General features: G+C 39.5%; 1 protein-coding gene across 4 annotated transcripts in view; it reads right to left on the reverse strand.

Moving 5' to 3' along the window:
* Window positions 1-27,505, reverse strand: part of LOC134357338 (protein prune homolog 2-like) — a 338,972-nt gene that overhangs the window by 124,052 nt on the left and 187,415 nt on the right. For all 4 annotated transcript variants that reach the window (XM_063068774.1, XM_063068772.1, XM_063068773.1 and 1 more), the window contains exons 7-8: window positions 9,506-9,664; window positions 453-6,403 (exon numbers count right to left, since the gene is read on the reverse strand). In XM_063068774.1, coding sequence (XP_062924844.1) covers window positions 453-6,403; window positions 9,506-9,664 — 6,110 coding nt within the window. The remainder of the gene's footprint in view (window positions 1-452; window positions 6,404-9,505; window positions 9,665-27,505) is intronic.

Here is a 27,505-nt window from a genome sequence, read left to right on the forward strand (position 1 = left end):
CAGTTGCTCAAGGTACCCCTTTAAACTATATGCACTACATTTTCCAGGCATGCTTTAAACTTAATTCATACTTCATGTTTTAGACTCTGTGAGGCTCAGTAAAGATTTTTCACTATGATCATTTGTACAGTTGTGACATTAGCTTTCCTACTGTAGAAGGCAGAATCTGATTGCTAAAATAAAAAACCTTTGATCAAAATCTCAGAAAAACTCTGGATTTACTAAGGCTTGTTTGCCAAAAACTTACTGCTAATGCATTAATGACTTATTTAGTAAATTATTAAATTCTGAAGTTCATTCTGAAACACATTTCACTTATAACACAATTATTGTTAAACTCTGAAGCCTTAGTAGCAATTCGGTTTCCTTTTACACAATCCTAAGTAAAAGAATCAGACCTATAGAATGGGGTTTGCAGTGAAATAAAAATGATGGAATATGACATTGTTTACCTTATTTCAGTTGATTCACTCTTATCAGCCAAAATCACTTCTGCTTTAGGTTGATTTCCATATGATTCTGGGTAAACCTGTTCTGGCAATTTTGGACCTTCCTGTAAATTTTCAGATGAAAATTTGTCATATCCTGAAGAGAGCTGAGACACAGTTCTCTCACTTTCCACATTGCTTAGATCATCTGTGAATATTGTCTTATTGGAATGATTTGTGAGATTTGTTTCTAATGACATTTGACATATTATATCATGCTCACTCTTAGATTCTTCAGATTGTTCTCTACACGTCTCATCATTTACAGGTCTGACTGCTTTCAGTTCTTTAACAGAATTCTCTGAACCAGATATACTCAATTCTGTCCTACTAGGACTTTCATCTGATGAGGCATCTTGATCATTTGCACCCATTTTTCCTTCAATTTGTTGCTGTTCATTTATTTTTTCTTCTAAATCTGTTTCTCCTAGGTCCTGACCATTGCTTGTCACAAAGAGGTCATCTGAGGTATCGTATGCAGAATGAGTTTCAGAGGAAAATTTCTCAACTTCACTGGATTCATTTCCTGTGAGTGTTTGTTGAACTGATTCAAACATTGAAGGCATGTCTTCTATTTTTGCAGTCATTGAAGTTACGTCTTCCACCTCCAAGTTTTTGTTCTCTTGCATGCCCACTGTTTTTTCACAAGGTCTCTCTTGCTCAGATAAAGTGATATAATCTATTTCTCCTGCACTGCCATCCTTGTTTGAAGTTAGTCCAGTGTCTTGGCTATGCAATTCACTTGTATTTTCCTTGGTACGGTGTTTAGCCAAATATTGAACTTCTGTTGAACTGCTACAAATCTCATTTGGGGCTGCTGGTGAGCTGACTGAAGAAACCAAGCTGTACTGATTGCCAAACCTTTGCTCAGAGAGCAGATCATTTCCTCTGTTGCAGAACTCTATCAAACCCTCTGCAATTTCCACTCTTGATTCACTTCCTTTTATCCTGTCTGTTGCAACAATGCTCTCTGAAACAGTGAGATGAGAAATCCCTTCAGCGTCAATTATAGTACCATCCACAGGACTGAGGTCTTCCCAAAAATCTGATTTTTGGACACTGGATGATAAACTAGAAGATGTCACATTGCTGCTACTACTATCAGTATTTTCAAATGAAACCCATGCACTTTCCACATTATGTGTTAAACATTTAGTTTCTAAATTTTGTTGGTTTGATAGCTCAGTGATAGAAGGTGCTGATGTACCATCTGCTGGTGGAAATATCTTAGTGTCTTTTACACTTTCAGTTGAATTTTTTAAAGAATCTGACTGCCCTGCAGATTCACAAATGCTAGGTGATGAAATTGTTTCCAGAATTTCATGGGTAAATGTTACATTCCCTTTAAACTTGTTTGAATCAGTGTTGCTATTGCAAGACTGGAACTCAGAATGACTTACAAGGGGATCCTCATCACTAGATATAATTTCCTCTCGGAGGACAAACTCATCATTTATGGCTTTGGAAGTGCTGCTGCTTACAGATGAAATTGTATTACATAAATTAGAATCCATTGTTCCTACTATAGAAACATCTTTCAGTGGTTCCATATGCAAAAGATTTTCTTCTGACACTGAGAAATATTCCATCACTTCTGAATTATGCAAAGTAACCTCCTGACTGTCCAAGTCAGAAGTAAAATAGTCCTCAGCAGACTTAGATTTTGAAAAAAAGGGTTCAATTTCCTTTTTCTTGTCATTCGTACTGTGCAAATTATTGATTATCTCTAAAGTTGATGGACTTTCTTTTGAAATACCTTGTTCTTCTTGAAATAAAGTTATTCTCTCACCCAGAGTTACAAATTCAGTTTCATCTTTTGTTAAGTGACACAATGCATTATTTTCAGAACCCGATGTTTGAAACTGCTCATTCTCTGTCCATGGGTAGGACAGTGCACCCACTGCACCATCAGAAAGCTCTTCAACTTGATTCCACATGTTAGGATTTTCTAGATTTTTTTGGTTCACCACATGGTTTCTATGACTTGTAAATTCAGCATCTTCCAAATCATAATAACTTACCACCCCTTTGTAATTATCTTGTGAATTCTGACCTTTTACATTTGATTCAGAAACTTGTTCTCCCAAATGAATCCAAACATCAGGATCTACATAAATTTGTTTTGCACCTTGCAAAGATTCAATATTAACACTGTCTAAAATGTTCAGATCTTTACTTTCATCAGATCTTTTTTCAACTGTGTTAAAATATTGTTTTGTCTCAGTGCATACATCAGCAGGTGTTGATTCTGTTACCTTACCTAATTGTTCTAATTGAACTTTTGAATCCACATCCATCAAATGCATATGGCTTTCCTGCTGTATTAATACATCATGCGCATTTTGATATGAATACAGAAAATTCTGTTCAGGTGACTCACATGAAGGAGGATCACATAAGATCGATATGCAAGATGGTTCTCTGGAAGTGTTCATGAAATCAGGCAACTTAATCACAAGTTCTTCATTTTTTTCTTCTGAATCAACCCATGTATCTGAACTACCAGAATCTTGTTTGTCTGCTTCAACAGACTCACTCCACCTGTCCGGACTGTTTGAAGCTGAGTGGCTAGATTCTAGTTCATAGTCATTTAAAATATCAGGATTTATTGAAGTTGAACCAAGAAACAATTTACTGGAATTATCCCATAGATCAGGTTTAGCTGAAGAAGACTGGCATGTATTGTGGCAATAATTGTTCACAATATCAGGAAAGTTTCCACCTGCTTCAATTAGCACCTGTTCAGATCCACTGTAAACATCACTCCCAGCAGAAAGTACTTCAGGAAATTTATAACAATGGTCCGTCCAAGTGTCATGAATTTCGCTGAAGGATCGATTCCGCTCACCTTCTACAAGTTTCTTAGAATCTGCATCTTTTGGTTGCTCTTGTTCAGTTGTGTTCAAAATGTCAAGATCCGCACATGGTTGAATAAACTCATAATCAGAATCTTTACGGAGTTCAGAATTTTTCCTCATTTGCAGTTTTCCTTCTTCTAAAGGTTTACTTTTGGCATCAATAGCTGCTAAATGGGTTTGCAGCATTTCAGAGCTTGACAGCCAGCTGTCCTGATCAATGTCACCATGTATATCACAAAGATTAAACACTGGCTGTTTTGCTTTGTGTGTAGATTCTTTCCATTTTTCTTCTGGGTCAGAATAAGAAAAATCCTCACCAGATTTGCACTGCAAATTTGAACTTTTCCAGTTCAGTTCTGTATGCTCTTGTTCGAGCTGATTCCAATTATTAGGACTTGCCAAAATTTGTTCATTTTCTGATTTCACCAACTCGAGGCCAACAGAACCGAATAATTCATTATTTTCATAGCCTGATAACCTGTCTTCCATTTTATAAGCTTGGCACAAATCAGAGCAGTCTGTCTTTGGTTGAGTGATTTCCTGTAATTTGAAAAGTATATCTTGACTTGTATCTGTTGATTCATTTCGAGGCTGTTCCAAAATATTGCACGGATGATGCATTTCTGTAGGGAACTCACTGCCCTCTTGCATATTTGTATTTGTTATAGATGGATTTTCAGCTGCAGAGTATCTAACTTGTTGAACTGAAGTTTTATTTAGAAATTCTGCAGTTTCCTGACCCACACCCTCATTATGTTCACCACTTTCCTCCAGACTCTCAGAAGATGAATGGTAGCTCTGTTCAAATTTATTACATATATCAGGATTATATGGTGATGTTAATTCCCATTCTTCCGTGTTTGGTATACCTATAGTTTCAAATACTGCTTGACTGTGGCTATTATTATTTTGATGTGCTTCTTGTAATAGCTCAGTTCCTTGGATATTATTGGTATTAACTACTGACAGAGGAGATTCACTCTTTAGTACATGGTTAATACTGTCTATTTGACTGCTCCACGGATTCATATTTGCTGTTGGTGACTGTTTGAGACCATCCTGAGAAATATTCCATGCTTCAAAGTTCTTCTCCAAAGGTAATTGTTCATCTGGATTTTCAGAATCAGTATTTACATCATGTCTATGTGAAGTTATTTGGCTGTTTTTATCGTATTCTGCCAAGTGCATCTTTTCATTCCCAGAACTCGAATTCGCAAATTCCTGATTGGATGTCCATGCATTTAAAATTTCATCAGTTGTTTGGTCAATTTCATCATTAGATTTAGTCTCTGTTGATACATTTTCAGCAAATGGAAAGTGAATTTGTACAGGATCATATAATGTTGTTGGCATTTGTGATGAAAGAGGTATTTTTTGAGTGGGCTCTATGTTGAAATCTAAATTTTCAGTGTCTGGATGTTGGACTTTCTCTTCAGAATCCATTGATAACTCTGGGGATATTTCAGCAGGTCTAATAACCTCTTGTGTAAATTTATCCCAAATAAATGTACTTTCTACAGCTGACATAGTTTGTTTCTGTTCAGTATCTATATCCTGAATATCTACAAAATGTTGTTTGTTCTCTTGTCTTGGTAAATTAGTAATATGTATAGATTTGTCCGCTAATAATGACTTATTTCCAGATTTGCAGTGTGTATCAAAGTTATTGAAGCTAGACTCAGCAGTTTCTTTCAAATGAGTTTTATGTAATTCATCACATGTCTCCGGTTTGGCAGAAGATAGGAAAATGGATTGACCAGTCATATTCCATATATTATCAGTATTATTCACAGTTGATTGCTTACACTTGATATCAATTTCATTCCTAACATCATCCTGTTCAAAGTTAGAATTACTGAATTCTTGTTCAAAGTCTGCCCAAAGATCAGAAGATTGAATATGTGTATTCAATGTTTTTTGATTTCTGTCCCAGGCAGCATCCGGTTTTTCCATTACTATCTTCATACCTACTTCGAATTCATTCTGTTGTCCAATACACTTTGAATCTAACTGCTCAGAATGCACTGTAACAATTCCATTCATTTTTTGTATTACATCTTCTGCAAAAATATTATGTGGACCCTCATCTAGAGGTGATCCTTCCACAAGACTGTTCATTGGTGTTGGGGGAACCTTCTCATCTAAAATGTCCACTCCAAGAACATCACTGGACAGGCTTTTCGATATTGAAGTATCACCCACTACATGTTGCAACATTTGATCTTCTTCTGGCTCTTCTCTAGCATTGCCTTGTTTGTAAACATGAATATCCTCTGTCTTCACCAATTCAGTTATTTTACTAACCTCCTTTGATATATCTGTAGTGAAGTCTAGTGAATTATTATTCAATGTGGCTGATTTCACAAAATAACCTTTTGGAGGAATAGATTCTGTGTTTGGCAAACCAGTAGACATAAACTCTTCATTTTCTCCTGAATACTCAGCTTGGATGTTATTGCAGTGTATTGGATCAAGGACAGATAGATCAAAATTATTATTCAAATTAACAACTGATGGTATATGTTTTTCTAGTAATTCACCTTCAGGCAGTGAACTGAACAAGTCATACCCATGTGCAGCATTGGATGGTGGTACAATTGCTTCTCGAATTGGGCTTTCATCACTGAGAAACACTGAACTTTCTTTGGAAGAACGGTTGCTTCTGATGGTAGCTAGTCCACTGTCTGGACTCATAAGGTCTAAATTTCCATCACCATGGGCTTGTAAGGAAGAGCTCATATTTTGAGAATTTTCCAATAGGTTGTCACCAATATATTCAGTGTTTTGAGAATCCACATCAGGACCAGATAAGTCCAGAACCCCAGATGATCCTTCTGAAACTGGAGCACTGCCATTAACAGCTTCAGTGGAGGAAGTTCTCCTGTTCATCACTATTCCTTGCTGTCTTCTATGGATACAGTCTTTTATAATTGGAAGTATTTGCTTGCATGAATCTGAAGAACTTCCTTGTTGATATGCTTTGATTTCCTGGAACCCATATTCTATTGGCTCCAGCTGGAGACAAGGATTCTGACATTCTTCTAAAGTGTTACATATCTGCCAGACATGAGAATATTTGTCTGTTTAGTGAGCATCATTTACTTAAACACAACACAATAAATAAATGATTAATTTGTTAAACACTTGGAGAAAGGTTAGTACAGGAATTCTTTAAAATTTATCACCTCTGGTCATTATATTATACAAGTTCATTGCACAAGTGAAAAAAAAGCCATGATATAACCTTGAAGTATTTCTTGCAATCTTGTCTGCTTAGAAGAAACATCTGGGATTTACAATAAGGAGCCAGACAATCCGAGTGAAGCAAATAGCTCTTTAAGTATTTAGGTTTCAGTGCCTTGTACAGGACTAAAGAACACGTTAATGAAGTTTACTGCTTTATATGGGGTTGTCTTTATCCCAATGAAACAGATCACATTGAAACTGCACCTTCTGTTCAAGTTGACTCCCAAATGGATGCTGGGATCTCATCTCCTAATCACCAGCCTGGAAATCTGGATGGGGCTGGTGGACTATCACTGTGGAAGGTCGTATGGGCAGCTGAGAAATGGGGCAACTTCAAAATGAATAGCATACTACAGGGACATCTAAACTATGGCCTATGGACCAAATTTGGCCCAAAGCAACTCTAAAACTGATCAACTGAAGAACTTCCAATATTCCAGTACACGCTGGGACCAAGGTGTCATGAATGGTCAGAATAACTGTTTACCTGTTACCTCTTTGCAGGTTGCCATAGAAGTGAGTTGGAGAAAAGAACTGAACTGTGAGAGATTTGAGGATCACTTTGATGGGGAAAGCAAGCAGATAACTGGGTAGAGTGGGGATAAAGAAAGAAATGGCTCCGTGTGAGGGAAATTATGCCTCATGGATTTGACTGAGTTTTTTTTGGAAGAGGTGACTAAGAGGACTGAGCAGAGCAGGGTGGTAGACATCATCTACATGGTGTTCAGTAAGACTTGTGAAACAACCTTGCATGATAGGCTGGCCTGTATGCTGCAATCAAATTGGATCCAGTGAACCAGTAACTGTGGACAAAACTGGATTTGTGGAAGAAGCCAGAGGGTGCTACTGGAGGGCTGCTTCTCAGAGTTGAGGCCTGCAAGCAACAAGGTGACAAAGGGTTTGATGCCAGATCTGCTACTTCTCATATACAGTATATATTAACAACTTAATGAGAATGCAGATGGTAAGATTAGTAATTTGCATATGACACCAACATTAGTGGCATGATGGATAGGGAAGATTATCTAATTTAAAGATTAACAGAATCTAAATCAACTGAGAAAGTGGGCCAAGGAATGGCAAATGGAAATTAACTCTCACAAATATGAATGCTTTTAAGTGAAGTAAAACCAGGGCAGGATAAATACAGTGAATGGCAGACTCTTGGGGTGCAATATAGAACAGAAATATGTAGGAGTACATGTATATTGATCTCTGAAAATGGCAACACAGACAAAGATGCTGAAGTAGTTCTATGGCAGATGGAGCATTTAATACAAGAATTGAAGTGTCATGTTACATCTGCACCTGGAATGTTGTGTGCAGTTCTGGTTACCATATTATAGGAAGGATGTGATTAAGAATATTTTCACACATATGGTACCAGGATTGGAGGAGTTCAGTTATAATGAGAGACTGGATAGGGTGGGACAGTTTTCCCTGGTGCAAAGGAAGCTAACCGGTGTATTATTTTTAGAGGTTTAAAAATTAAGAGGTGTATAGATAAAGTAGATGGTCATAATCTTTTTACCAGGATAAAAGAATCTAAAACTAGAGGACAGAGGTTTACAGTGACAGAGTAAAAATTTAAAGGAGATAAAGTTTTTCCAAAGATGTTGGTGGGTATATGGAACAAGCTGCCAGAGAAAGTGGTAACAGGTATCTGACCATTCAGAAATCCCAAAGATTTGGCATTTGGCCCATTAGGTAACATTTGCCACTCTCCCCCAAGACTTATGAGGCTCTAGTTTCCACACTTGCCCATGGATCCCAGTCCCCAGGCTTCTCCATGATCCAACGTCCAAAATGTCTATACTCCCCCTGAAACCAACAAAGTTCAGTGTAAAATGTGACTCTGTGACATAAGATATGAGCTAATTTAAAAAGTGCTTTGAGGAATATCAAAAAATTCGGAAAATATGCCAGTTCAGCATTATCAAGATCCCAAGCATGCTCTAAAATTCACTCATTAATATGATGTACAAATGCTTAATATGTTTATGTAAAATCTGTCCCATTAATACTGCTAATCATTAGTGGCTAAGTAAGTACGTATTTATTTAATATAGTACAGGAGGAAGCATTGCTAACATGTCATATGGAACTTGGTGTAATAGGTATTTATTTTGAAATAACATAATGCTCGCCTTACTCAGATGAGCTTATTTAGTCTTAATATAGCTACAAGAAATTGATAGTTCAATGCATCCTCTCATTTTTTTGGAATTTTAGTTAAACCCAATGCAAACAAAATTCCTAAATGAAGTGTATGTTTAAGACTCTCAACATACCTCCTTGTGTACTTTTGATAAGGAATAAAATTATCTAATATAAACTGAAAATTTTCACAAGCAAGCCAGGAGCAGTGGCTGAGCAGCATAGCTAAATGCTGCCTTAGAAAATGTAAAACAATGCAAGCACTGCTTTGCTGATTCTCAATGGCATGGTTAAGAATTTGAATTTGACTGCTTTCAAAGGGGTGCTTTAGACGGACACAAATTTCCACACATTGTCACACATCTTTCTGATTTTTAAGGTGGAAATACCCCTATCTACCTGCTAGGCACAGGCCCTTGCCTAACACTGCCCTGTCAAGTAGAGGATTCAAGATGGGTTTCTGAAATACTTAAGCTATTTATTGCATTGAAAACAGAGAACTGGTACTGTATATGGATATTTCTTCCTTACAAACTAAGTACCAATGTAAATCAGATTATTGGGGTGTGGTATAAGGAAGGTATTTTGTCAGACAACAGTCTGTTGTCTTTAGAGATTTTAAGATCAGGTGCTGCAGTGAAAATGGCTTCATATCCTATTAAACGGTAAAGCTGAAAACTAAGAGGTATGACACTTTCAGTTTAACATACAGTCCAATGAAAAGCAACAAAATGAAGAGAATTTTAGATGACTCACCCTGTTGCTTAGTTCATCATTGTCAGTGTAGATGGCAAGTTGTCGAGTTGCTTCACCTCCTTCACCAAAGAATATGGTCAGTAAGACAAGAATATCATAACCATACCTTCCATTAAAATTTTTGAAATCTTCAATAAGATTTGGCCGCGATAGGAAATCCTGCAACCACAGATAAGTAATCAGTGACTAAAAACTTAATCAACTAAAAGGTAAAGTTTGATGATAATTACTAACTGATTTCAATACTGGTATGAGCTCGAAGGATATATGTGAACATAATAACAGGCCTATCTATTTTTTAATCTTTTCCTACTCCCTGGACATCAAAATCAGTACCAGTCCCTCAACATTACTTCAGCTGAAGTCAGTTACTCAAGCAAAATGGAATTTTTGTTAAGTATAACTAGGGACAATAGTGGCCAGTTCATTGTCATTACCATAATTCAGAATCTTATCCAAATTAAACACAATATTACTGTGAAATCAAGTACTATGATGCACAAAAGGAAAATTTTATTGAATAACTACTGATACAGGACTAATGGCATAAAACTAAACATAATCAGCATTAATTAAAATATAAAAACAACAATAACTTGCATAGCAACACACATCAAAGTTGCTGGTGAACGCAGCAGGCCAGGCAGCATCTATAGGAAGAGGCGCAGTCGACGTTTCAGGCCGAGACCCTTCGTCAGGACTCGGCCTGAAACATCGACTGCGCCTCTTCCTATAGATGCTGCCTGGCCTGCTGCGTTCACCAGCAACTTTGATGTGTGTTGCTTGAATTTCCAGCATCTGCAGAATTCCTGTTGTTTGCGTTAAAATAACTTGCATATATAGGGTATGCAATACGATAAAAGCATAACAGTATTTTGGATGAACTAATGTACTTAGGTTAAAATACAAAGGTCTGACAAGGGAACATGGAAACAATTGAAGAAAGGGAAAAATACCACCATTGGAACTCTCTTGGTCTTCTTTCAATGTGACCATGGAGCCTAAATCAGCTGTGGTTCAGTTGTTATCACTCTTACTTATGTCAGAAGGTTGAACTCAAATTCCTGAGGTATAACTCTGAAAGTCTAGGTGATAAGCTAATGCAGTACCAAGGGACTGCCGCAGTATCAGAGGTGACACATTCCAGGTTAGATGTTAAACTGAAGCCTTCTTTATTGGATACAAAAGATTTATTCATAATATTTTGAAGACTGATACTCGTTCAAAATTTTCAAATATTCATCACATCAGATAAAAACTAGTCACTAATACATTGCTCTTGTGGAATAGTATGCACAAACTGTAGGCTTCATTTCTGCTGTTACAATAACAAGTATTCTTCAGAAGTAATTCACTGAATGTAAAATATGTCAGGAATTTAGATTATGAGAACACTCAATCCTCGTTTATTGTCATTTAGAAATGCATGCATTAAGAAATGATACAATGTTCCTCCAGAGTGATATCACAGAAAAACAGGACAAACCAAAGACTAACATTGACAGAACCACATAATTATAACATATAGCTAAAACAGTGCAAAACAATACCATAAGGACAGACCACGGGCACGGTAAAAAAAAGTCTCAAAGTTCCGAGTCGATCGACTCCCGAGTCCCCGACAGCAGGCGGCAAAGGGAGAAACTCCCTCCAGGCACTGACAACTGCCGATGCATTGGAAGCACTCGACCACAGCTGACACTGAGTCCGTCCGTCCGAAAACTTCGAGCCTCCAACCAGCCCCTCCGATACAGCCTCCCAAGCGCCATCCTCTGCCGAGCGCTTTCGACCTTGCCCAGCCACTGAAACAAGCAAAGCCAAGGATTCAGGGCCTTCTGCTCTGGAGATTCCGGTTACCACACAGTAACAGCGGCAGCGAAGTGGGCATTTCAGAAGTTTCTCCAGACATTCCTCCGTACTCTCACGTCTGTTTCCACCAGATCAGAATTGTGCACGGTCCCCTACTTGACAAATAACAGACATCACCACCGAAGTGACCGCCGGCGCTGCATCGCACCCCCATCTTCTCCTCATTGCAGAAGGGTCTATGAAAAGCACGATGTAATTACATAATTATTATTTTTTCTTTTAAGGAGATATGGATTTTCAATTTTAATATTACATGTGAAAGAGACAATCTCTGAAAATGCAGCACTTTTTTCCTGCACTGCATGAAGTGCCAGTCTAGGTTATGTCTTCAAATCTCTGCAATAGCACCTGAACACGTAACCTGCCTCTGAAGGAACAGTACAGCCTGGGTTTACACCAATAAAGATACCAATTGGGTAAAGTATGATAATACATTGTGGTAAAAGGAACAATACTGTGGACTATTATCTAAATGAGGATAAAATTCAAACATCGGAAGTGCAAAGGGACCTAATAGTCCTCGTGCACAACTCCCAGGAAGTTAATTCACAGGCTGAGTCTGTGGTAAAGAAGGCAAATACAATGTTGGCATTTATTTCAAGGGGAATTGAATATAAATACAAGGAATAATGCTGAAGCTTTACAAGACACTTGTCAGGCCGCACTTGAAATATTGTCAACAGGTTTGGGCCCCTTATCTCAGAAAGGATGTATAGTGATTGCAGAGAGCAAGGAGGTTCACGAGGACTATCCCGGGAATACAGGCGTAGCATATAAGAAGTGTTTGGCAGCTTTGGGCCAGTACTCACTGGAATTTAGAAGAACGCGTGGGGATCTCATTGAAATGTACCAAATGTTGACAGCACTAGATAGGGTGGATGTAGAGGAGATGCTTCCTCTGGTGGGGGTATCCAGAACTAATGGGCACAGCCTCAAAATTGAGGGGTGACCTTTTAGAACTGAAGTAAGGAGGACTATTTTTAGCCAAAGCATGGTGAATCTGGGGAATGCTCTGCCACAGACTGCAGTGGAGGCCAAATCTGTGGGTGTATTCAATGCAGAAGTTGATAAATTCCTGATTGGTTGGGGCATCAAGGGATATGGGGAGAGGGAAGGTGTATGGGATTGAATGGGATCCAGAATCAGCCATGATGAAATGGTGGAGCAGACTCGATGGGCTGAAGGGCCTAATTTTGCTCCTATGTCTTATGGTCTAAGACATGGTTTGGGGTGGATGGGGCTGTCCCTGATTTGATAGGAAGGAACCGAAGGGGAAGACTTTACAGAATTAAAAATAAGTGGTCTTTGTGACAGAAACAAGTATCACAGACAGATGTTCAGTTCAGGAGCAAAAAGGATGCCAAACTGTCGACATGTTTTCCGAGCAGAATAGCATTGTTTCCTCAGCCTTTTCTATTAGTTTGACTACATGGCATAACATCATCAGATGGCACTGTGCTAGCTGACTATGAGCTTTACTGCCTCATCAAACCAAAATATGAAAGCATGAAAAATGACAGCCATAACAAAATACATGAAGTTTAATATTACTTCAGCATTAGCCACTGTCACAAAATTGCACCTTTGTCCATACTTACACAAGCATATTCACTGTCTCTCATTACCTCTGACAGAAAATCTCAGTTATAACAATTGACAGAGACCAAACAGCTGAGTTTTTGTGAAGATTTTACAAATTATCCACGTCAGTTTCACTAGAAAGCTTGCATTGTTTAAACCAAAATTTATATGTAGTATATATAGCCCTGTCCATTTATACGTCCCACTAATCTCCCTCCTGGCTCTTATCCCTGCAAGTGGCCAAAGTGGTACACCTGCCCATTCACCTCCTCCCTCACCTTCATTCAGGACCCCAAACAGCCCTTCCAGGTGAAGTAACACTTTGCCTGCAAGTCTGCTGGGGCTGTCTATTGTGTTAATGCGGCCACTTCTACATTGACAAGACCCATCGTAAGTTGGCGGACCACTTCATCAAGTACCTCCAGTCCATTCATGGAAAGCAGAACTTGATGCTGGCCAAGTAGTTTAATTCCCATTCCAGCATGTCGGCCCATGGGTTCCTCTTGTACCACCCTCAAGGTGGAGGAACGATACTTTATTTTCTGGCTGGGTAGCCTCTATCTTGATGATGTGAATATCCTTTTAGTTAAAAAAAATTCCCTCCCCCTGCCCTCTTCTTCTATTCCCCACACTGGCCTCTTAACCTCTTTTCAACTGTGTATCACCACCCCCGGTGACCCTCCTCCTTCCCTTTCTCCTATGGGTCACTCTCCTCTCCTATCAGATTCCTTTCTGTCCGCCCTTTACCTTTCTCACCCACCGAGCTTCACCTATCACCTTACAGCTATCCTCCTCCTCCTCCTCCCCACACTCTTTCATTCTGGTGTCTTCCCCTTTCCTTTCCAGTCCTGAAGAAGGATCTTGACCCAAAATGTTGACTGTTTATTTCCTTGATGCTCTCTGACCTGCTGAGTTCCTCCAGCGTTTTGTGTGTGTTGCTTTGGATTTTCAGCACCTGCAGAATTTTGCGTGTTCTTTTATATTCTAGAAGCTAATTGAAAGCATTTCCTACAGTGCCTTTGGACATATAATGCTTATCAAGAGTCACTATTCCAATGAAGGACACTGAATGTGATAACTGACTGAAGCTTGAAATATAACAGATCAGTAAAATGTACCTCAAAAACGCATTGCATTCATTGCAAAAAATGGTCCAGTTATTTATTTTTCAATTCCTTGGTTAGGTTTTTTTTTAAATAGTATTTCATTTTTATTCATGCCTATGTAAGTATGTTTCGAATGTGAGTACTGAGAATTAAATTAGGTACTTGTCTTGTTCAATTCTATTTTATATAGGTATCTATTATTTTACTAGTTACTGATGACAAGTTAAAAATTGCATGCTCAACCCATTCCTGATTCAATCAACCAGTGAAAAGTATACTGTAGCTGTGACTTTGATCGGTGGAGCCAGCCATCATCTTCTTCAGGACAATTAATGATGAAAAATAAAAGCTGCCCTTTGCAGTTTATTACTCATGGCCCATCAATTTTTTTAAAATACCATAAAAGTCTGCATTTGTTGTACTGATTTAACATTGTCAAAGAGATGCATTTTGCTAATATTTAGTGGACTATCTATTTTAGAGATACTTGTAAGCATTTGGAAAAGATCTCCTTTTCTGGTTATTCACATCTGATTTCGGAATGGGGTCATTAGAGTGAACAGAGATACTCAACATTGTGTAGATCGTTCTATTCAACATCAGATTTTTCAGAATATTCAGGCTTTATCATCAGCATACTAATTTGAACTGGACAGTTTGAGCAGAATTATTAGCTAAGTATTAGCTTGGTAAATAGTATGCAACATTAAAGTCGTGAAAGTTCCTGAATTCCAGATTATTTTGACATGTTGGGGATAGACAGTTAATTCCAAGTATCGTATTAACAGTAAGAGCAGGAAAAGAAGCTTATAACCTGCACTAACATAGGCTTCCATCACACCACATACTGCACAATAGGATAAATTAGTGGAAAAGTCACTTACTTTTCGTTATGTAACTGGAGCATGAGTTGTCAGTAAGATTTCCAGCTACTATATCCATGTTCAACTGATTTTTCTACAGCAATAATTTATGATTCCTGCTACATGCAATAAGATGCTGGATAATAACAGCATATTGGTTGTAATTGCAGTTTGCCGAGCAAAAATTAACCAGCACATCTTCTAATGAAGAAAGACAATTATATAAAACAAACCTCAAGAATGAATGCAATATGTTTAGATTGAACTTTGCCATAAACTATATTAAAACTGAACAACAATTCAACTTGAAGGTGTCATATGAAATAGGAAAAAGGTTGAAAGAACATTCAGGATTTTATTTGAATTTACAGTAACTCATTTTTAATCATGTCCATGGAAATACTATGAATGTGATTACTAGGATTTCAATTATGTACATCTTGTTCAATTCTATTTTGTGTTATTTTTTAAGATAAATCCTTTAATATTTATTGCTGTCAAGTCAGAAACTTCATACTTGATAAATCCCTGACTCTGCCAACCAGTGAATAGTATAGCTGAGAGTTTGAGCCAAGGAACCTCCAGAAACACAGCCAATTAAGATGATAGTTCATCATCACAAAGGGTTTCAGCCTGAAATGTCGTCTGTACTTTTTTCTATAGATGTTGCCTGGCCTGCTCAGTTCCTACAGCATTTTGTGTGTGTTGCTCGGATTTCCAGCATCTGCAGATTTTCTCTTGTTTGTTCTTAAGGTCAATTAGGATTGAACAATAAATGCTGTCCCTGACAGCTATTCCCATATCCCATCAATGAAAATTAGGGAGGGAACTCTTTGAAATCCTGTGTTGGTTATTTTCACGAGTCCTCTGAGTTGCTACTTAATAAATATGAGAGAAAGTGAAAATTCAGCACTTCTAACTTACATTACAAATTCCTTGACTAAGGGAAGATGACAAGATCAAGATCAAGTAAAGTTTAATGTGCTTATATTTAAACAGTTTAATAGATGACAGGCAGTTGCAAGAACTCGGTATGTGACGTATATTGTGTCCTCAGCTTTTGAAGTTCAGTTCTATTGAACTTCAGAAATTAAAGGAAGTGTGCAAGAATTATAATATCACACATAACAGATCAAAGGTGAACTTTTACCCTAGTATCTCTGGGACAATCCTGATCTCATCATTTTCGAAGCAGGGCTTCATTTTGACTACTGAAACGCACACCACTTTTTCCAGCAAATTAAGTAGTTTGTAATATGTAAACACTTGAAAAGGGTAATTTAATCCAATGATTAGATCATTCAATAACTATCATTAGTCATAAGACAAATACAAAGTCACCTTTAATAAATTGCTATTTCCAAATATTTCGTAAATTACTACATGCCATGACTGAGCACCTAGTCAACTGAATATAGAGTGTCCAAGTGAAAGTTGTGTTCATTAGACACTGGACTACATGATGAAATTTCCAGGTATAAATATGGTTTCTCTTTCAGCCTACTGAAATCTCACTATGTTCTCTGTTGGATTTTATTTGTCACTCAGCAGGTGAGAGGCCTGCACCTCTCCACATTTATTTGATTTCTCTTGAAAAGCAGCATATTATTCAGTTGACAGAACTACTTCAGTATTCAGAGAAAACCCGCTATTAAAAATGATGTGCTCCTGATTTGAATCACTTTTTCAGTAAGTCACAAGCATTGAGATATTCCAGCTACATGCTGCCAGAGGGCAAGGGCAAATATTTGAAATACTTAATCCAACAAAATGCCTCCAAATTTTAGTCAACTGGGCAAGTGCAACTTCTTGATGTTAAGTCTCTTACAATTTGAGAAGATTACCTTGAAGAAATAATACAAAAATCAAGACCCCTCAAGCACATAAACAAATACAAATGGAGAGAATGCAAACATGAGGAAATCTGAAGATGCTGGAATTTCAAGCAACACACATAAAAATTGCTAGTGAATGCAGCAGGCCAGCCAGCATCTATGGGAAGAGGTACAGTCAGCGTTTCAGGCCAAGACCCTTCGTCAGGACTAACTGAAAGAAGAGCTAGTAAGAGATTTGAAAGTGGGAGGGGGAGGGGGAGGGGGAGATCCAAAATGGTAGGAGAAGACAGGAGGGGGAGGGATGGAGCCAAGAGCTGGATAGTTGATTGACAAAAGGGATATGAGAGGATCATGGGACAGGAGGCCTAGGGAGAAAGAAAGGGGGAGGGGGGAAGCCCAGAGGATGGGCAAGGAGTATAGTGAGATGGACAAAGGGAGAAAAAGGAGAGAGAAAAAAAGGTAATAATAAATAAATAAATAATGGGTGGGGTACGAAGGGGTGGTGGGCCATTAACGGAAGTTAAAGAAGTCAGTGTTCATGCCATCAGGTTGGAGGCTACCCAGACAGAATATGAGGTGTTGTTCCTCCAACCTGAGTGTGGCTTCATCTTGACAGTAGAGGAGGCCGTGGATAGACATATCAGAATGGGAATGGGATGTGGAATTAAAATGTGTGGCCACTGGGAGATCCTGCTTTCTCTGGCGGACACTTCCTCCTTCAGGAACAAGTGCTACACATGCCCTTACACTTCCTCCGTCACCACTATTCAGGGCCCCAGACAGTCCTTCCAGATGAGGCGACACTTCACCTGTGAGTCGGCTGGTGTGGTATACTGCGTCCGGTGCTCCCGATGCGACCTTCTATATATTGGCGAGACCTGACACAGGCTGGGAGACCGTTTTGCTGAACACCTACGCTCTGTCCGCCAGAGAAAGCAGGATCTCCCAGCGGCCACACATTTTAATTCCACATCCCATTTCCATTCTGATATGTCTATCCACGGCCTCCTCTACTGTAAAGATGAAGCCACACTCAGTTTGGAGAAACAACACCTTATATTCCGTCTGGGTAGCCTCCAACCTGATGGCATGAACATTGACTTCTCTAACTTCCGCTAATGCCCCACCTCCCCTTCTTACCCCATCCATTACTACTTATTTATTTATTATTATTATTATTATATTTTTTTTTCTCTCTCCTTTTTCTCCCTCTGTCCATCTCACTATACTCCTTGCCTATCCTCTGGGCTTCCCCCCTCCCCCTTTCTTTCTCCCTAGACCTCCCGTCCCATGATCCTCTCATATCCCTTTTGCCAATCAACTTTCCAGCACTTAGCTCCATCCCTCCCCCTCCTGTCTTCTCCTATCATTTCGGATCTCCCCCTCCCCCTTTCAAATCTCTTACTATCTCATCTTTCAGTTAGCCTGATGAAGGGTCTAGGCCCGAAACGTCGACTGTACCTCTTCCTAGAGATGCTGACAAATGGAGAGATCTCATATTAATTCTGGAAATCTCCCAGTTGTATTTTTCCAGTGAATAAAGTTGGTACAACATTCCTGTTTAAAATTCTGTTAATAAAGCTGACATTTAGGATGTGGAGAAAAGACGGGTAAATGGAGTTAAGATACACATCATCTGTAATCTAACTGAATAGCAGAGTGGATTAGAATTACTGAATGACTGCCTCTTTCTCCAACACAAGTTAGCGTCATGGAACTTGCAGCATATGTACAAAAGCAAAACTCACAATTTTTTAATGCCGTACTTAATTTCAGAAAATAAAATTATGGTAATATCAATTTATTGTGAATTCTTATGTGGGGGGTCTCACTTTGTCATAAGAATATCACAGTAGCAACAAATCAACTTAATTATCTACAATTTATATTACATATTTAACATCTCATGGAAACCTCTTGTTTGATATAACATTTTTGCGTCACAATTCAGTGATGTTTGCTATTATCCTATTTAAAAACGCCTTCAGTTTCTTTCAAATTAAACTGTAAGATTACAATAGATTTCTTTATATACAAGTGCTTATCTTTCAGATCTCATGAAGTGGTAAAATTATCTCTGCAAATCAAGCCTTGCAGTTCTGTATATCATGTTGCCAAATTTGATTGGTTCTACCTTCAAAGTGTAAATAAGATGCACTTTAACTCCAGCAGTTTTTCTTCATCAGTATTAACTACTATTCCCCTACTGTCAGGTGTTGCTTTTTTATCCCAGGTCCACATCATTGTTTTCCGAGTTCAACCCCTTCCTAAAGACCTATATTCTAATATCCCTGCACTTGCAATAGAGACAGTTGGCATCTCTTGAATTAAATATCTAATTTGCATGCATGTATATCCCACACAGACCGGGTAATCTGCACTGGCTTCAGAAACTAAAACATAATTTCAGTACCATAATTGAAGAGAAGGGAAAAGAGAAGAAAGTTAACATCTTTGAATGGGTAAAGGCAATAAGATTAAGGAGAAGGCAATGAGATCAGTACAGAGGCAAAGGCATTGAGGGCAAAACTGACGGGATTGAAGATGGAGGCAATGGGTTTGAGGAAAAGGGCAACAGGATCAAGGAAGAGTCTGACATGATCGAAAGGTAAGGGGATGGGAGAGGGCAGAAGCAATGGGATCATGGGAAAAGGCAAGGGGATTTATGGTATTCATGAAGGAATTAAAATGTAGATGGGGAAAATATGCTCTTATGCAGATGATATCAACTTTACATTAAAATCAGAAAGGGGTGAAGTAGACAAGAGATGGACTGGCTGCAGACTAGAAAAAGATGCAAGGAAAAGAGACAAGATACATAGCGGCACGTGCAACAATGGTAGAAAACCAACAGTTAAAGGAGAAAAATACCTCAAACATGCATGTGAAAGGTATGGAAAATCAGCAGGTCTTTTTGCAACCCCTTTTACATCCAGTCATACATCAACTCTGATCCAAAAGACAGAAGGCAAGGAACAGAAAAGGAACTGAGAAAGGCAGAAACACGAGGAATTCTGCAGATGCTGGAAATTCAAGCAACACACAAAGTTGCTGGTGAACGCAGCAACTTTGAGAGAAAGGCAGAGACAGAATCAGTAACACAAACACATGTATAAGATGCAGAACATACATCAACTGACTAAGAAAAGCCATGGGATATCCACTAATGTTATTACAAAATTGTATTTCCAAGACAGCTCAGCAGCACATGCGTTGTTAAACTAATATACAAGCATACTAATGTACAATATATTCTAGCAATGAATTGCATATGTTGATATGAAAAGATCTCTACATAATTTTTTGCCAAAGGCTCTTTTAGAAATTGTTGCTAATTTCCACCTACTGTTAACAAATAAGATGTTGCAAAATAAGAGTTTAGAAATCTATTAACAATTCTGTTTTCTTAACTAACCACGATTACAAAATAACAAGGGTGAAACTTGACAGATTGACTTTCTCCACAGAAAGAATGCTGATATTTCCAAGGATGGTGACAGGGCTGTTGAAAGCTTTAACTTCAATGGCTCAATATTGCTTTTCAAACATTTCCAAATCATGATGAAATTTGCATTTTGGAGGATAGCATTGCTACTACTGAAAGGAATGTTAATAATCACAACAATGAAGTTGCCATATAAAATCCAAATGCTGTGGACATAGGATCAAAGGTCCTGATGAAGAGCCTTCGCCCAAAACATCGATTGTTAACTCTTTTCCATAGATGCTGCCTAGCCTGCTGAGTTCCTCCAGCATTTTGTGTGTGTTGCTTTGGAGTTCAGAATCTGCAGATTTTCCTCGTGTTTGTTAGTTTAAATGTACATGTCTTTAGTTGAGGAGATCCTCCATCATGTTGTATGGCCGCACAGTCTCACTTAATGGGATAGAGCCCTATAGTCATAAAGCAACGCAGCACTAATACAGACCTTCCGTCCAAATAAATCCAAGCTGACCACGGTGCACAACAAGTTAGTTGCAACTTCTTGCATTTGGTCATATCCCTCTAAGTCTGCTCCTCCAAGTAGCTATGCAAGTGTTTCTTAAATGATGCTATTCTACCTGCCTCAACCACTTCCTCTGGCAGCTTGTCCTATATATTCACCACCCTTTGTCCCTCAGGGTTTTCCCCTCTCACCCTAAATCTCTGCCCCTAAATTTGAACTCACCCTCCTGAGGAGTTACTATCCACCTTAATACTGCGCATAATTTTAAATATTTCCATTGTCACATACCCCGTGACTGGTTAAAGAACCAGCAGAAATAGAAAACACTTTGGTGTCTGGTATTGCTATTAACTAATGCTATTTATTAGTAACTACACAATACAGTAATAAAATTCAGATATATCAAACAGATTAGCAATGATTATATGTATGTGTGGAAATAGAAAAACCAAGCTTCTTCAAGCCTATGGATCAGTCTTACGGTGATGAGTAAAGTTCAGTTGGTGGTATTGAGTTGAGTAGTGATGGGGAGAGTGATAGAGTGATAGAGAGATAGAGAGATAGAGAGATAGAGAGATAGAGAGATAGAGAGATAGGGAGATAGGGAGAGAGAGAGAGAGAGAGAGAGAGAGAGAGAGAGAGAGAGAGAGAGATTTGAGTCTTCAGGTGAGCTGATGCCATCGATTCTTCCCATTGTCCTCCAAAATTCTTCAGAAGTCACCGAATGTGACAACAACAAAGGGGACCATTCTTCTGTGGTGGAATTATCAACGCAGGCGAGGGTTGGACACACAAATAACTCCCCACTGGTCACATCTTTTCCACACTGCAAGAGCCACTGATCGATTCTCCAGTTCGATCCTCCAAAAACTCACCTTTCTGCGGGCACAACAAAGCTCACCCAGTGTCCAAAACCATGTGTCTGTGTGTCTATCAGCTGACCTTCTATTTATCTCACCATGTTGAACACCAGCTGTCCATCAAGTAGCTCCTCCCTTCTCTCTGTAAAAACACAGAAGCTGGCAGTGTCTTTGCAAAAGTGTAAACACGCTGCAGAAAAACCATAACACCATCTCAAAGCAGTCGCAGTCTCTCTCTCTCTCTCTCTCTCTCTCTAACAAGGTGCTTGTGTTGAACAAGTCTCTCTTTCTCTTCTTAAAAGCATAGTTCATAGGGATAATTCAGGATCCTGTCACACCATACAGGCATCCTTCATTCTCCTACACTCCAAGGAATAAAGACCTAGCCTGGTCAATCTCTCCTTATAACTCTGGCACTCTAGTCTTGAAAAATCCTTGTAGATTTTTTTTCTGCACCCTTTCCAGTTTCACCACACCTTTTTTACAACAGGGTGACCACAACTGTATATAGTACTCCGAATGTGGCCTCACCAACAACTTGTACAATGCAACATAATGTCCCGACTCCTATACACTAATGAAGGCCAGCATGTTCAACTTTTTTTTTCACCACCCTGCCTACATGACACTGCTTTCAATGAACTGTGGACTTGTACTCCTTGGTCTCACTGATCCATTACACTTCCTAGCTGGTTTGACTTTCCAAAATGCATCATTCCACTTATCTGTCTTGAAGTCTATTTTCCACTTCCAGGCTTACTGCCCTAATTGACCAAAATCCTTTGAAATGTACAATAACCTTTTTCACTATCAACACCACCTCCTAATTTTGTGGTATCTCCAAACTTGCTGATCAAATCTTGTGCATTTGTATCCAAATTATTTATATAAATGATGAATAAGCACACTCATTGGCCACTCCTGTTCCTAAATAAAGTGACCACTGAGTGTATATTCATGGTCTTCTACTGCTGTAGCCCACCCACTTCAAGGTTCGACATGTTCTGCGGTCAGAGATGCTTTACAGCATGCCCACTGTTGTAACACGTAGTTGTTTGAGTTACAGGCACATTCCTGTCACCCAATCTCCTCTGACCTCTCTTATTAACAAAGCATAATTTTTCCCCACAGAGCCGCCATTCACTAGATGTTTTTATTTGTTTTTCACCCCATTCTCTGTAAACTCTAGAAACTGTGCATGAAAATTCAGGAGATCAGCAGTTTCTGAGATGCCCAAACCACTCCATCTGCCACCAATCATCATTCCATGATCAGAGTCACTTTGATCGTACTTCTCCATTCTGATGTTTGGTCTGAACAACAACGAAACATTGACCATGTCTGCATGCTTTTATGCATTGAGATGTTGCCACAGGATTGGCTGATTAGATATTTGCATTAATGAGCAGGTGTACAGGTATACCTAATAAAATGGCCACAAAGTATATAAATAATGATACACATAACAAATGGACACAGACATGGAACAGATCTGAAAGCCCAGAACTGGTTATCTATGAGGTGCTGAGGACCATCAGATTAACAGAAATAAATGATGTTATAATCTATAACATCATTGCCCAATATCTCTTCACTATTCTATTGCTATCAAGTTTGGGGATCAAATGAGTAGGAGCTGATGATGCTGCTTCTATGCAGTTCCAGGGAATTGAGTTCTATCATGACCTAGGGTTGTTTGTATGGACTTGCAGATTGTCCCTATGACTGCTTGAGTTTGCCTGGCCTGCTGAGTTCCTCCAGCATTTTGTGTGTGTTGCAGAAGTGATGATGGCCCGGGTGGTGGGGGTCCCTGAAGATGGATGCTGCTTTCCTGCAACAATGCTCTGTGTAGATGTGCTCAATGACTGAGAGGGTTTACCCATGATGGACTGGGCCATATACACTATTTTTTTTGTAGGATTTTCTGTTCAAGGACATTGGTGTTTCCATTCCAGGCTGTGATGCAGCCAGTCAATACATTCTCCATCATACATCGATAGAAGTTTGTCAAAGTTTTAGAATGTTCGCAAACTAAGGAAGTAGAGGCCCTGCCATGCTTTCTTTGTAATTGCACTTACATGCTGGGTCCGGGACAGGTTGTCCAAAATAAAAACACAGAGGAATTTATAGTTGCTGACCCACTCCACCACGGATCCTCCAATGAACCTCTGGTTTCTCCTCCTGAAATCAATAATCAGCTCCTTGGCCTTGCTGACGAGTAAGAGGTTGCTGTTGTAGTACCACTCAGCCAGATTTTCAATCTCTTACACGCTGAGTCGTCACCACTTTTGATTCTGCCTACAACAGTATCATCACGCAGCGCACGCGGCCACTTCCGTGGTGATGTCTGTTATCTGTCAAGTAGGGGACCATGCACAATTCTGAATTCTGATTTGATGAAGACGGATGTGAGAGTACGGAGGAACATCTGGAGAAACTTCTGAAATGCCCGCTTCGCTGCCGCTGCTACTGTGTGGTAACCGGAATCTCCAGAGCAGAAGGCCCCGAAATCCTCGGCTTTGCTTGTTTCAGCGGCCGGGGCGAGGTCGAAGGCGCTCAGCAGTGGATGGCGCTCGGGAGGCTGTATCGGAGAGGCTGGTCGGAAGCTCGAAGTTTTCAGACAGATGGACTCAGTGTCGGCTGTGGTCGGCTGCTTCCAACACAGTGCTTGGAGGTTTATGGCAGGGAGTTTCTCCCTTTTGCCACCTATCGGGGACTCGGGAGTTGATCGACTCGGGGACTTTTGAGACTTTATTTACCGTGCCCATGGTTTGTTCTGCATCAAATTACGGTATTGTTTTGCACTGCTGTAGCTATATAATTATGTGGTTCTGTCAGTGTTAGTCTTTGGTTTGTCCTGTTTTCTATAATATCACTCCGGAGAAACAATGTATTATTTCTTAATGCATGTATGCATTTCTAAATGACAATAAAAGAGGACTGAGTGTTCTCATAATCTAATCAGCGAACTTGAATATGGCATTGGTGCAACCAACAGACCAAATTCTGCAGTCATACCAATTTAGTCATGAATGGTAATGCATAATTAAAAAGTGGCAGGGGAATGCTCCCAGAACATCCCAGTTCTCAGTAAGGATGAGTTATCGTCTGTGAGCAATGAAGCAAAAGTTGAAACATTTGCAATGATTTTCCACTCTAAGTGCTGAATAAATGACCCATGTGCTCAAACACGAGGAAATCTGCAGATGCTGGAATTTCAAGTAACACACATAAAAGTTGCTGGTGAACACGCTACTAGCTCTTCTTTCAGTTAGTCCTGACGAAGCGTCTCAGCCCGAAACGTCAACTGCACCTCTTCCTAGCGATGCTGCCTGGCCTGCTGCGTTCACCAGCAACTTTTATGTGTGTTCACCCATCTACTAGCCAGTTTCCAACCAACTTACTTCACTCCATTTGATATCAAGAAATAGATGAGGGCCCTGGTTATAGCAAAAAGGTAAGTGACCCGGTATTAGCCCAGCTGTGGTACTAAAGGCCTGCACTTCAGAATATGGAATGAGGCTCCACCTTTAGCGCAATAATTCCAATACAGCTACAACATATACATCCAGGCAACAATGCAAAAGCTTGCCTAGGTGTCTTCTTTAGATAGGATAAGTAGTCAAAATCTTTTTCCTGAGCAGGGGAGTCTAGAATCAGAAGATACACATTTAAGGAGAAAGGCAAGACATTTAAAGGTGATCTTAGGTCTTTCCAAAGGTTTCAAATAATTCAAAGTTTATTTATTATCAAAGTACATATGCAGCATACAACCCTGAGATTTGCCTTCCCCATAGACAGTCACAAAACACAGAACCATGGACCAGTTCGAAGAAAAACATCAAATTCCCCCTCAAACCACACGTAAAAAAAATTGTGCAAATGGCAACAATGAAAGACTGAAAACACTGAATATAAAAACACAAAATCAAAAGGCATATTTCAGCTCTGCTCAGTGTTCATTACTGTATCTACAGGCAGCCACGATTCAAACGTCACTCAAAATAGCAACAAAATGAAAGGAGCAAGCAGAATTAGAACACATGGAAAAGTGAAGAGCCCAATCTACAAAGCACATCGATCAAACCTTGCTCCAGCACCATCCTCCGATAGCATTGGGCGGGGGGGAGAGGGGGAGGGGGGGAGAGGAGAAGGGGGGGAGGGGAGAAGGGGGGAGAGGAAGAGGGGGGAGAGGAAGAGGGGGGAGAGGAAGAGGGGGGAGAGGAAGAGGGGGGAGAGGAAGAGGGGGGAGAGGAAGAGGGGGGAGAGGAAGAGAGGGGAGAGGAAGAGAGGGGAGAGGAAGAGAGGGGAGAGGAAGAGTATTCGATTGCAACAACATTCCCACAGGAGCAGTGAGCGGGAAGAAGAGAGAGACCGTCACACACAGACACATTCCTCCAGCAACAGCGAAGGAGAGGCTGGCAGATGGCGCTGAACGCTCGTTCACCCTCAGCACCTGCTCGATAATTTCACTCTTCTTTGACGCTTTAATCAGTGAGATCGGCTAGAGATGGAGTGAATGATGGGCTCACTCCTGTCTCTAGGCTTCCTGGCCTCTATGTCGCATGCTTCACTCGCAGTCTTGCAGAGCCCTCTCGGAGACAGCAAAGTGCCAGATTGCCCAATTGGCCCGAAAACACAATGCCAGAATATAGATTTACACACTGGGTACTGAATATCTGGAACAAGCCATTAGAGGTGATGTTGGAGGCTGTTACAATTACAATGTTTAAAAGGCATTTAAAAGGTACTTATATAGGAATGGCATTGGGAGATAAGTGCTTAATCTGGGCAAAGAGCTGATGCATGGAAACAGTGCCATCTGCAGGTTTCTCTTCAAGTTGCACATCATCCTGACTTGGAAATATGTCGCTATTTTCTCATTGTCACAGGGTCTAGTCCTGGAAATTCCTCACCAACACTATAAGGCACCCTTACTTACAGTACATCCTCAAGGTCACCAGATTCACCATATTCAGGTATATTTATCACAAGCATAGTGAACTGCGTTGTCTGTGTTACCAACCAACATACCCAAGGATGTACCGGGGCAGACTGCAAGCATCATAAACAGAATTAGGAATTAGACATTGGCCTTGCCATTGGTGTCCAAGTGCTGAAACAAAAATGGACTGCAAGACAGAATGTTTTCTTTAATATTCTAGGCCATACCAGAGAGTGGAAAATATTCCCAGTCCTTGATACTGAGTATTTTTCCATTAAACTGTAAGAAAATTTGGTGGATGAAATAGAAGGTCTTGTGCCTACAGGCTGAACACAGTCAGTGGTTTCCACACCCCATCCCACCACTAAATTCCCTATGCAGCTCAGCAGTACAGCACAACTTTCTGGAAGTGGCCTGCATTTACACAATGCAATCTGCTCCCAGACTCCACTGATTTGAATATTAATTTTAAAGCTTTGAAGAAGTTAAAAACATTGCATTTTCAAAATTATTTCTATTGGCAATGATGATTTTAATTATAAGTGGTATTAGATTATATTACTTTTAAAATCTCGAAAAATGTTGATATATTTAACGACTCATTTTCATGTATTTCAAACATAGCTTTGCCATAAATTTATCAATTTTTTTTTGGAGGGTGCAGATTTGTTCTGGACCACCTACCTGCCTCAGTTACTCCACATAAGGATCTAACAACACCCAGGAACTTGTCAGAATCCTGTCAACCAGCAAGATTGCTCTTCTGGATGTGATTTAGGCACCTTTTAATTGTAGATGCAGGGGACATGCTCTATTCAAAAAAGTAAAATTAAGCCAATATTTCAGGAATATCAATCTTACTCATGTTAAATATTAAGTTTTCTGGTAGTTTTTAATGACTCTGGTAATGAGATTATGCAACCAACAACTAGAATAACACCACTTTGTCATGTCTAGTTGAAGATCCATCAAGTTCTGATGAATGGTCCCAGATCTG

Source organism: Mobula hypostoma, chromosome 16 (assembly GCF_963921235.1).
Source record: "Mobula hypostoma chromosome 16, sMobHyp1.1, whole genome shotgun sequence".
Lineage (NCBI taxonomy): Eukaryota > Metazoa > Chordata > Chondrichthyes > Myliobatiformes > Myliobatidae > Mobula > Mobula hypostoma.